The sequence below is a fragment of the Herpailurus yagouaroundi genome, unplaced genomic scaffold, assembly GCF_014898765.1.
Source record: "Herpailurus yagouaroundi ecotype Mexico unplaced genomic scaffold, PumYag 530, whole genome shotgun sequence".
Classification (NCBI taxonomy): domain Eukaryota; kingdom Metazoa; phylum Chordata; class Mammalia; order Carnivora; family Felidae; genus Herpailurus; species Herpailurus yagouaroundi.
In genome coordinates, this window is record NW_024412747.1 from 3,851,487 (window position 1) to 3,863,624 (window position 12,138).

Genomic DNA, 12,138 nt, shown 5'->3' on the forward strand with positions numbered 1-12,138 from the left:
GGGAGCAAATAAATAGCCATTTAAAAAATAGGGCTTTTTAGGGCACCTGAGTGGCCCAGTCGGTTAAGCATCCAACTTCGGCTCAGGTCATGATCTCACAGTTGGTGGATTCAAACCCCAAGTCAGGCTCCGTGCTGACAGCTCAGAGCCTGGAGCCTGCTTTGGATTCTGTGTCTCCGTCACTCTCTGACCATCCCCCACTCACACTCTGTCTCTCTGTCTCGCAAAAACAAATAAACATTAAAAAAAAATAATTAAAAAGGGCATCTGGGTGGCTCAGTTGGTTAAGAATCTGACTTCAGCTCAGGTCATGATCTCACGGTCCATGAGTTCAAGCCCCATGTCAGGCTCTGTGCTGACAGCTTAGAGCCTGGAGCCTGTTTCAGATTCTGTGTCTCCCTCTCTCTCCCTGTCCCCCGCTTGCACTCTGTCTCTTTCTCTCGAAAATAAACATTGGGGCACCTAGGTGGCTCAGTCGGTTAAGTGTCTGACATCAGCTCAGGTCATGATCTCACAGTTCATGGGTTCTAGCCCCACATCGGGCTCTGTGCTGACAGCTTGGAGCCTGGAGCTTGCTTTGGATTCTATGTCTTCCTCTCTCTCTGCTCCTCCCCCGTTCATGGCTCTGTCTCTGTCTCTTCAACAAAAATAAATAAAAACATTTAAAAATAAATAAATAATAAATAAACATTAAAAAATTTTTTTAATTTAAAAATAAAGATAAATAAAAAATAGGGCTTATTAACACTTAATTATTTAAACCAGGAAATGGAGAATGATCATTTGAATCTTTAAGGGGAATTTAATTGTACAAGTTTAATCATTTCACATGGAATCAAAACACTAGATTCAAAGCTGTGCATTTCAAGAGGAGCTTCAGCTTTTCTGTGTGTGCTTCTCACGAAGGAGCACTTCCTGGGTGCTCTGGGGAGAGACAATTTAAGCCCTTACCTTCCACCTTTGTGCCAGGACTTTATTAATAGATACTTAGTATAAAGAATTAAACCGACTTTTTATTACCGTATAATTTACATGTCAAGAACATACAGATGTAAAGTGTATACAGTTGGGTGATACCTGTGTAACCACGGCCTGGGTCAAAGTCTAGAATGTTTCCACCACTCTAGAAAAAGCTTTTCATGCCCTTTTCAGGCAGCCCTTCCCCTTCTCCCATTCCAATGTAACCACAGTTGTAGTTTCTAACATCTCAGTGTAGTTTTGCTGTTCTAGAATTTCACATAAATGGAATCATGCAGCATGTACTCTCACGTCTCGGATCTTCACCTGTTGTGCGTGAATCAGTAATCCACTGTTTTGTTTCTGATTGGTGTTCTGTTGTGTGGATATACCACCATTCGACCATCTGCCTGTTGTTTAACCATTTGGCTTTCGTTTCCATTTGGCTAATACAAATAAAGCCGCTATGAACATCCTTAAAAAAGCCCTTGTGTGAATATATTTTCATTTTTCCAGGGTAAATATCTAGGCATACAATTGCTGTGTCGAAGGGTAGGTGTTTAACGTCATAAGAAAGTGTCAGACTGTTTTTTCAAAGTGTTTGTACCACTTTTCATTCTCACCAGCAAGGTATGCGAATTCCAGTTCCGTATCTTCTCTGATATTTGGCATTGCCAATCTGTTTAATACTAGTCATCCTATGTGAACATGAACTAGTATCTCACTGTGATTTTAATTTGCATTTCTGTGAAAACTAATGATGCTGAGTGCTATTTTATGTGTTCACTGGCTGTTTGTATGACTTCCGTCAAATGTCTGTTTAAGTTTTGTGCCCATTTTATTTATTTTTTTAAAAAAATTTTTTTTCAACGTTTTTATTTATTTATGGGACAGACAGAGACAGAGCATGAACAGGGAGGGGCAGAGAGAGAGGGAGACACAGAATCGGAAACAGGCTCCAGGCTCCGAGCCATCAGCCCAGAGCCTGACGCGGGGCTCGAACTCACGGACCGTGAGATCGTGACCTGGCTGAAGTCGGACGCTCAACCAACTGCGCCACCCAGGCGCCCCAGTTTTGTGCCCATTTTAAAAGTCAGGTTATTTGTTTGGTATCCAGTTGCAGGGGGTTTTGTTTGTTTGTTTGTTTTTAATGTATTCTGGATACAAGTCTTTGTTGGATTACAAATATGTTCTTTGTGGCTTGCCTTTTCATTTCTTAACAATGCCTTTAGAACAGCAGGGGTTTTTGTGTGACTAGCATGTTTTGTATTCTAAGAAATCCTTATCTTGCCTCCCAAAGTCACAAAGATACTGTGTTTTTTTTTTCCCTAGAATCTTTTTAATTAGTATTTTTATTTTGAGGTCTGTGATCCACGTTGAGTTAATGTTAGTTACCCAGTTATTCCAGCAACATTTCTTCTTAAGAGTCTGCTCTTTCCCCCAGTGGCCTTGGTACCTATGTGAAAAATCAGTTAACCATTTATGTGGAGTTTATTTCTAGACTCTTCTGTTCCATTTATCTGTCATCTGTTCTTTCACTGATACTGTACTGTTTGGGTTACTGTGGCCATTACAGTATGTCTAGAAATTAGGTTGTACAAGTTCTTCAATGTAGTCTTCATTTTCAAGAATGTTTGACTCTTCTAGGTCCTTTGCATTTCCATATACATTTTAGAAGCAGCTTATTCTGCAGAAATGCTTGGTAGGATTTCAGCTGTGATTGCATTGAACCGAGAAACCAGTTTGGGGAGAATCGACAATGTTGAGTTTCTCAGTCTATCAGCGTGGTGTAAATATCTGTTTATTTGAGTCTTTCTAATTGCCCTGCAATATTTTTTGGTTTTTGGTATGGAAGTCTTGCATATTTTTTTGGTAAATATTTCTGAATATTATTTTTTGATGTTATTGTAGTTTGCGTTTAATTTTTTTTATTTTCTGTCATTTGTTGCTCATAGAAATGTAATTGATTTTTGTACATTGACCTTGTGCCCTGTGCCTTTGCTAAATTCACTTATTTATGTTCATTTTGAAAATTTTCTGTAGAGTCCCTAGGGTTTTCTATGTGCACATCATATCATCTGTAAATGATAGTAATTTCACTTATTTTCCAATTTGTATACCTTTTATTTCATTTTCTTGTCTCTTGCACTGGCTTCTAGTACAAAGGTAGGTGGCAGTGATGAGAGTGGACATCCTGCCTTATGTCTGACCTTAGAGAGAAAACATTCAGTATTTCCACTAAACATGATATTAGCTCTAGGTTTTTCTTAGATGCCTTTTATCAGAAAGAGGGAGTTCTCGTCTATTCCCAGTCTGTTAGAGCTTTTATCCTGAATGGATATTGGGTTTTGTCAATGCCTTTTCTGAATCTGTTGAGACCATCATATTATTTTCTTTTAATTCTGTTAATGTGGGTGAATTACACTGATGGTTTCTAAATGTTGAAACCATCATTTGCATTCCTGGGATAAACCCCATTTGGTCGTGATCTGTTATACACAGACACGTTAATCTGTTTACTCTTTGGGGGAAAGCATAGTCTGCGTACGTAGCAAAAATATATTCTTCTCAATGGTTAAAGATGGCATAGTCGAAGTTTATATGCAGATATATATAAGTTTTTTGAAAGAAAATTTGTCCAGCCCAAAAAGGAAGGGTTAATCATAGATTTTTAACCTTGGCACCAGTGTTAATGAGATGGGTGGCCTCTTCAGATCTCCATACCCTTATCAGGAACATAAATACTTCAAGTTGGGTGACTTAAAAGATCCCTTCCAACAAAATTGCTACGTGTTTTCATATAACATTGATAATAATGGTTTCTGATTTCTTCTATACCCTGGTTATAAATATAAGTAGCTTAATTCTGATGTAATGAATAGAAAGTTACAATGACTTATTACCAACACAAGTGTATAAATACTACTTTTTAAAACTCCAATATATAAATACATAATTTCCGTATATGTTCACACTTTATGAATGTTCTATAAAGTTTTTACTTATTTTGCTGAGTAAGATATGAAGTTTTATTGGAGGAGGTTATACATTTATGAATAAAGCACTATTTAAAAATTATAATAGGTTTGGAGTGCCTGGGTGGCTCAGTCGGTTAAGCGTCTGACTTTTGGTTTGGGCTCAGGTCATGAGCTCACAGTTCATGAGATCAAGCCCCATGTGGGGCTCTGCATTGATGGAGCAGAGCCTTCTTGGGATTCTCTCTATCTCCTTCTCTTTCTTTCTCTCCCTCTCTTTCTGCCTCTCATCCACTTGCACGTGTGTACTCTCTTTCTCAAAATAAATAAACCTATAAAAGGGGTGCCTCGGTGGTTTAGTTGGTTAAGTGACTGAGGTCATGATCTCACCGTTCGTGAGTTCGAGGCCTGTGTCGGGCTCTGTGCAGACAGCACATATTTGAATAAGTATTTTAAAAAATATTAAAAAAAATAAACCCAAAAAGAATTGTAATAGGTTTCTTTAATCTTCAGCTGTTTTCTTTGTAAGAGAGTACTTTTTTCTTCCTAATTTTTTTGTAGTATTATCACTTTAATACATAGTACTACATACATGGTTTATCATTGGAATATATAAAATAAGTATTATAAAGACACATCAGACCTTTAGAAATATGGCTACATAATTTGTTCACTGGTTTATTCAGCAGACCATTAAGTACCTAGCAAATGCCAGCACCTCTGCTAGATGTAGAGATAAAAGAAGAGAGATGGTCTGTACCAGCACCTCTTAGCTTTTTTCTTTTTTTTTAACTGAAGAGGCTGTTTTATTTTATTTTAGTTTTTATTTTTTTTACATTTATTTATTTTTGATAGACACAGAGCACAAGCGGGGGAGGGGCAGAGAATCCGAAGCAGGCTCCGGGCTCCGAGCCATCAGCACAGAGCCCAACGCGGGGCTCAAACTCACTGCGAGGTCATGACCTGACCTGAAGTCAGACACCCAACCGACTGAGCCACCCAGGTGCCCCACCAGGACCTCTTAGCCTTTGAAGAGATGGACAAGTTGAAAAAAAAGCAGTGATGACAAAACAGTGTGGAAATATTTGGGGAGTGCAGAGGAGCGGGTCGCGAGGAAATGCTTCTTAGAAATTGGTACCTCAAAGTAGGGGTTGGCCATTTAAAGAGGGAGGAAGCATGAGGCCAGAGAAACTGCACATGTAGACCCTGGTGGCTAGAGGAGAAAGAACAAATTCAGTGACCTAGCAGTCATTTAGAGGAGTTAGAACAAAGGCTGTGTGTGTGGTGTTGGCTACTGAAGACACTGGAAGGCAGGGGCCACGTGATGGCAAGCCTTGTGTACCACATCAAGGAGACTTTAGTTTATTCTGAAAATACTGGGGAGGTTTTTCAACAAGAAAATAGGCAGTGAAAATTACTCTTCAAGGTTGACAAGTAAGTCTTTGGTAATATTTATTAGCAAGAGTTATTTCAGTAGGAAAATAAGGCGAACTTTTAAAGTTAGTAAAGGTGATAATAGTAAGTCAACTTCAGTTTGCTGTATCTAGGTCTACAGATTCTGTTTACACACATGTCAAGATTTATCCATGCATGATTAGTCCAGCATTAATGAGGGCATAGTGGGGTGCTGATATGCCTGCTTCTTGGAGTAGTGAAAGTATCAGCTTAGCCACCAGACAGTGGTGCTAGCCACAGAGAGTAGGTAATCCATTGAGTTATCTCCCTTTACACCCAGGCTAATACATAGGAGCAATGACTGTGTCAATTGATTGCTGTGTAACAAACCACATTCCAAAGACTTAGTGGCATAAAACACCATTGATTTGCTTGTGTTTCTGTGAGTTGGAAGTTCAGGTAGGCTCAACTGGGACCACCGCCTTGGCTTCTTGCGGTGTCGTCTGGGCTCATCTCTGAATGTGCGGTCTGTCGGCAGAAGACTAAGGGTTTTTGGATGGGGCTGCTGGCCCGGCTGCCTCAGTTCTCATCCACACGGCTCCTCACGTTTCAGTAGGAGAGACTCAGCTTCTTGACATGGTTGTGCCAGCATCCCAAGAGGGTGAGAAGAGAAGCTGTGGGACGTCACATAACATCGCTTCTGCCACGTTCTCTTGGTCGAAGCAAGTCCCAGGGCCGGCCCAGAATTAAGGGATGGGAACATAGACTCCATCATTTCAGAAGATTGTCTGTGGCCACACTTTATCTACCATAGCCCCTTCTCTGGCCACATTTGTTAGCATTCCTCCCACATTCCATCTCTCGCAGGACTCTCAAAGTTTCGTCCCATCGTGGCATCAGGCTTGAAGTTCATGATCTCATGATACAGGTCAGTTCTGGATGCAGATGAGGCTTCCAGGTGCAGCACTTTAGTTACCTGTGAACATAAGAGCCACGCTCAGCCATCCACAATGATGATGAGGAACAAGTTAACCACACTAGATGCTTGCATTCGAAAAGGAGAGTGACCAGAGGCACGTAGCGGTCACTGCCCCCCTGAACTCCTGTCAGGCGTGTGTTGGCAATGCCCCCTATTCTTGGGACAGGGAGTGGTTCTGCCCTACTCCATGATTCTCCAGGACCCTTGGCTCCCTCCTCTGGGGTTTCTTCTCTTTCCCGTAAGACATAGCTTATCATGTGCAGCTTTCTTACCCTGCTTCATGCATGGAGAAAAGTGGCTGTTGGTATTTTTCAATAATACAGCTTTCTTGAAAAATGTAACGGGTCTCCTCTGAATTTTAATGGTGTTCACTACATTCCCCGAAAGCCACATCTATAACTGTTTTTGAGACAGACCTCTCTACTTTGGGCACATAAAGCTTATATGGAATAATCCTCGCAAGATTCCGAGTAGGACTTTTGTCTAGCTGATGACATTTACGAGGTACCACCCAAAGTCTTTCTGGAGTCTTAGCAAAGAGTAATACAGCCATTTTATCACCATTCTTTGCTGTCAAGGAAAGAAGAGCGACACCAGGCACTGGCTGGGCAAACTGTGGCCTGCAGTCCAAAATCCTGCCACCAGTGATCTGTTTTTGGACAGCCCACAAGCCAAGAATAGTTGTGAATTTTTAAAGAGTTATTAAAGGAAACAGAAGAATATGCAATAGAGACCATTTAGGACTCAAAAAGCCTAAGATGTTTACCATCTGGTCCTTTAAAAAAAAAAGAGTGTGGCACCCATTATAATTCAAGAAAAACTACCACCATAATGTTTGACATCCATGAGAAAAAGCAGCGTGTTTAGCTTCCTGAGACATCAAAAGCATTTGGCAAAATTAATCCATTTTTCTTAACAAAAACTCAAAAAATAGATTCAGAGGGTGCCATATGCAAAGGGTAGAAAAACCAGTAATATTTTTAGGAAAAAGCTCCACAATTGAATCAGTAGAAGAATAATTCTTTATGGTTATTTCTGTTTGATATCATGTTTTAAAAACATGCCGTACTGGGGCGCCTGGGTGGCTCAGTCGGTTAAGCGTCCAACTTCAGCTCAGGTCATGATCTCACGGTTTGTGGGTTTGAGCCCCGCTCTGGGCTCTGTGCTGACAGCTCGGAGCCTGGAGCCTGCTTCGGATTCTGTGTCTCCCTCTCTCTCTGCCCCTCCCCCACTTGTGCTCTGTCTCTCTCTGTCTCTCAAAAATAAATAAACGTAAAAAAAAAAAATTAAAAAACATGCAATGGTGAAGTGGAATATGAAAGTAATGACAACTCAATGTGAGAAAGATGGAGTAACAAAAATGCCATTCTTAAAAGCGATACGTACAGAAAACTCCGGAAGATCACTGTTTCCTTTCGCTATAGCTATACAGTTAGAAAATAAAAGAAAAAAGATGCTGTTTACAGTACTGATAGAGTCATGTTCTTATACATGTATGTGTACACATATACATTAGAAATAATTATAACACTCTGGCAGAAGGAATAAAGGACTTAACATATATTTCTGCTTATGTCTGGAATATTCAATTTAATTAGCATGTCGAAGTGCCGATTTAAAGTAATACCATTAAGGGGCGCCTGGGTGGTGCAGTCGGTTAAGCGTCCGGCTTCAGCCAGGTCACGATCTTGCGGTCCGTGAGTTCGAGCCCCACGTCAGGCTCTGGGCTGATGGCTCAGAGCCTGGAGCCTGTTTCCGGTTCTGTGTCTCCCTCTCTCTCTGCCCCTCCCCCGCTCATGCTCTGTCTCTCTCTGTCCCAAAAATAAATAAACGTTGAAAAAAAAATTAAAAAAAAAAAAAGAAAAAAAAATAAAGTAATACCATTAATACCAATTAAAATGACTCCGGTAGTCTTCCGTCACGTTCTGAATGCACTCCAAGCTCTAAGCTTAGCCTGCCATCCTGGGGTCCTCGAACCCCATGATCTGGTACCCACCTGCCTTTGCGACTTGCTGGACGTCCGTCTGGCTTGCCATCTCAGCCCTTCCCCTGGCTCATTTGCCCTTTCTCTCCCATCCTGCCACCATTACTTCTAGATGACTAGGGTAGGCAATTAATATTCCAGTCTAAACCCTTGAATTGTAAAAGGAACAGCCTGACACCTGGTAGGCACTTAAAATATATTTCTTGAATTGAACTAAAAATGTACCACCCGCATGAGAGTGGTTTTCCTGTTTATTATTGGCATACACTTTAGAAAGACATGTTGCAGGCATTTTCCCTGCAGAAGGAGAAACATAAAAATGTAAGTATTAAATGAGAAGGGGTGTGATTTCTATAGATCGGACAGTCCAGGAATAGCCAGGCAATGGATCTGTTTATAGCACGTATTGCCTAAATTGCCTAATAGGCCATGTTGAGAACTCTCCACTTGGTTGACGTGAGGTAACACCCCATTCTTCTGGACACTGTGACTAATTAGGACCTTGGGAGAGGAAACCAGAGCTTGGTTTGCCCTAGTTTGCCAGGCTGCCTGCAAAATAAGAGAAAACGATTTTATGACTTGCAAAAGGATGGAATTAGATGTGTGGTATCTTTGGAATTCGAAAGGATAAGTAAATCTGGAAATATGCAATACCTAGGAAAGTAAGAGGTCCAGAGGATTACCAAGAGCTTCCCCAGTGATGAATTGTGTTAGAAATTACTGTGATTGAATGAAGTCAAGAATTGTTCAGTCACTGTTCTATTTATTGGGTCACGGAGAGGCGAGGGGTGTTCTCCTCAGAATGCACTTCCAGCAGAGATGGCAAAAACCAAAAACCTGCACTTGCCACAACCCCATTCTTTTGAAGGGCCCATGGTTTCCAAGAACTAATCCACTTGGTGAAATGGGGATACAGGCATGCAGTCCAGAGGGGGAAGAGTAAACTTGGGTTGGTGCGGAACAAAAAGCATCACAAAAGAGGTTTAGCTGGGGCTGGGCCTTGAAGGTAGTGAGGGACCCCTTAGCTAAGTGGGAGGGAGTGACAGAAGTTCCAGACAATGTGTCATACCGAGGTCGGGAGGCAGGAATGCCTGTTCACGTAGCGATGAGGATTTGCCAGTGTCCTGTCCTGTCCTGGAGCAAGGGCTGTGGCAATTCACACACTCCTAAGGTTTCTGCAAGCTCTATTAGAATGTTACTAGTTCATCTGCTAAAGAGAAAGACTCAGATTAGGAGGACTCTACAGGAACGATGTGCCCAAAATTGGTTTACATTTTTTTTAAAGACCATATTACACATAGATAACTCCAAACTCCTTCACATGGCCCACAGGCCACATTGGATCTGGCACTCTCCACCTTGCCAATCTGTGCCCTCCAGCCATCCTGGCCCGCTTGCTGTGCTATGAAATAGCCGAGCTCATTCCCTACCCTTTGTATACTTCCAAGAGCCCTTTTCCTCCAAATCTTTGCGTGGATTCCTTCTTCTGTTCATTTACGTATCTACTCAAGTGGCCCGTCACTCTATATTCCCTGTCCTGTTAATTTTCTTCATAGCACTGCGTTCTGTCTTGAGTTTTCGTATTTGTGCCCATTATTTTCCATCTCCTCTGCACGAGCATCAGCTTCGTGAGAAAGTGAATATTGTCTTCTTTGTTCACCACTCCCATCCAAAGCGTCTGGCCCATGGTAGGGGCTCAGTAAATATTTCCTGATTGAATAATAGAGACATTTAGACATGAACAGTTCAGCAAGTTGACTGCTGTATGAGAAGTAAATCAGGATCCTGAAATGTAGCTTTCCTGGGGAGGGGATTAGAGAAGGCTTTCCACAGAGGGACTAAAGACCTGCCTGAAGAATGAGTTAGCGTTTGGCCGTTTGGCCGATGGGAGGACGGTAGTGGACAGCTGCAAAAAAAGCAATGCGTGTGAGGCAGGCGTATTGGGGAGTACAGACCAGTAGTGTTCAGGAAACCCTTCGTAGCTGGACATGTGGGGTTGGGTCAGGTGTGGTGGCAGGAGCTGACACTGGACAAGTCAGTAGGAATCATGTCACGAAGGGTCTTCTAAGCCTGAAAAGAAATTCGGATTTTCCCTTTGAAGCATTTCTGAGCCTTTCCATAACCAGGGCACTAGAAGGAACAGTCTGAATGCTACGCCTCTGCTCTTCTCATTCCTTTCAACTCTCAGCCTGTGGCATCTAACTTGCACCCTTATCACTGCATTAATGCCGCCTTTGCTGAGGTCCCTGGTGACGCTCTACTTGATAAATGCTTTTCTGCCATCATTTTATACAACTAAAGAACAACAGCTCTTGACCTGGTTTCCTCTCTTCTCTCCTGAACTGCTCTCTTCCCTTGATTTCTCTTGTTCTACATTTCTTTGGGGGTGCTACTTCTCAGTCTCCTTTACAGACTTCTTTCTCTCCAGCACCTTCTTCATTCTTGAAACGGTGAGTGTTCCAAAGCCATCCGTCCACTCTTGTCATTCTTCATGCTCTCCTGAGGAAATCTCCTGTGCCCTTGACTTCTGCTGCAGGGACTCCCAAAAGACTTGGGAGTTGTGTACTTCACATCTTTTTCTGAAGCTCCAGTTATCTATCCAGTCACCTTGTTGCCTAAACCAGAATTCTCCAAGTTCTTTCAGATTTTTCTTTTCTCCCCCCTTCCACCTCATAGATAATCAACTGTAAGTTATTTCAGTTCTTCTTTGCAATTTCTCAATTCTGTCTCCTTTTCAGATTTACTGTTAGCACTTCTGTTTATCAGTATCTCTTATCCAGATTATTGTTTTCCTTGCTTCTAAACACTGATCAATCAATCCCTCTCCCTCCCGCCCCAATTCTGTCCTCTATACAGTGGCTAGAGTGGTCTTTCTAAGAAGCAAATCCGATTATATTACTGTGACTCCCTGCCCACTGACTAAAGTGAGGAATCTGAACTTCATTTGTCAATTCCTTTACTGCCCATGACGTCAGTGTCCAGACTGGCTCTCTGCTTCCAGTCCCACTTCCATACCTCTGGCAATGACCGCTCCTTTTTCTGATCTCCGACATCGAGTATCCGTACCACACCCAGGTACTTACTTATACCACATGCCTTGTATTGTCCTTTAACTGTTTGTGTGTATGTATTTTATGGACCAAATGAAGGGACCTTCTCCAGGGTTTGGACCGTATCCTCCAGAAAGGGTAAGACAGTCAGTGCTGTGGACATAGTGTGCAGTTGATACATATTCATTAGATTACCTTCACTAATAAGTCTTTCTTTATAGATGTTCTTCATTAATCATGTCAGTTTCTCCTTTTAAAATTGTGTTCTCTGAGTTTTACATTTAACCGCATGAAGACTTTTTGTTTTGTAGCTTTATATTATTGGTTTGCTAATTAATAGGGCTGAACTTTTCATTTTCACCTAGCACATTTTTTTTTTCATAGACGAGGAATTCTTGCAATGTGCATGGTGGTAATAACAGCTATTTGGGGAAAAATCAGCAAGAGTGTGCTAAATACCGTCCAATACTCCTACATTCTTCTGTCATTGGAAAAGTTTATAAATTGAAAAGTATCACAACTTTAATGGGATTTGAGATCAGTTAATTTGATTCTTGGCTTCTCAAATGCAACCTTTTAAGAAAAAAGGAACTTATGGTTCAATTTAAGACAAAGCACTAGGAATTACGTGTCTCATGACCTCAGAACCTGAAGGATTGTTTTGTTTCTAACACAGGCATTGACGTGTAGAGAAGAACTCCTCACTCTACTCCTGTCACTCCTTCCACTGGTATGGAAGATACCTGTTCAAGAAGAGAAGGCAGCAGGTATGTTTCTTTTATCATATCACTTGCGTTA

General features: G+C 41.5%; 1 protein-coding gene across 6 annotated transcripts in view; it reads left to right on the forward strand.

The window, feature by feature from the left end:
- LYST (lysosomal trafficking regulator) overlaps nucleotides 1-12,138 on the forward strand; it is a 194,911-nt gene that overhangs the window by 48,057 nt on the left and 134,716 nt on the right. For all 6 annotated transcript variants that reach the window (XM_040464863.1, XM_040464864.1, XM_040464865.1 and 3 more), the window contains one exon: nucleotides 12,017-12,107. In XM_040464863.1, coding sequence (XP_040320797.1) covers nucleotides 12,017-12,107 — 91 coding nt within the window. The remainder of the gene's footprint in view (nucleotides 1-12,016; nucleotides 12,108-12,138) is intronic.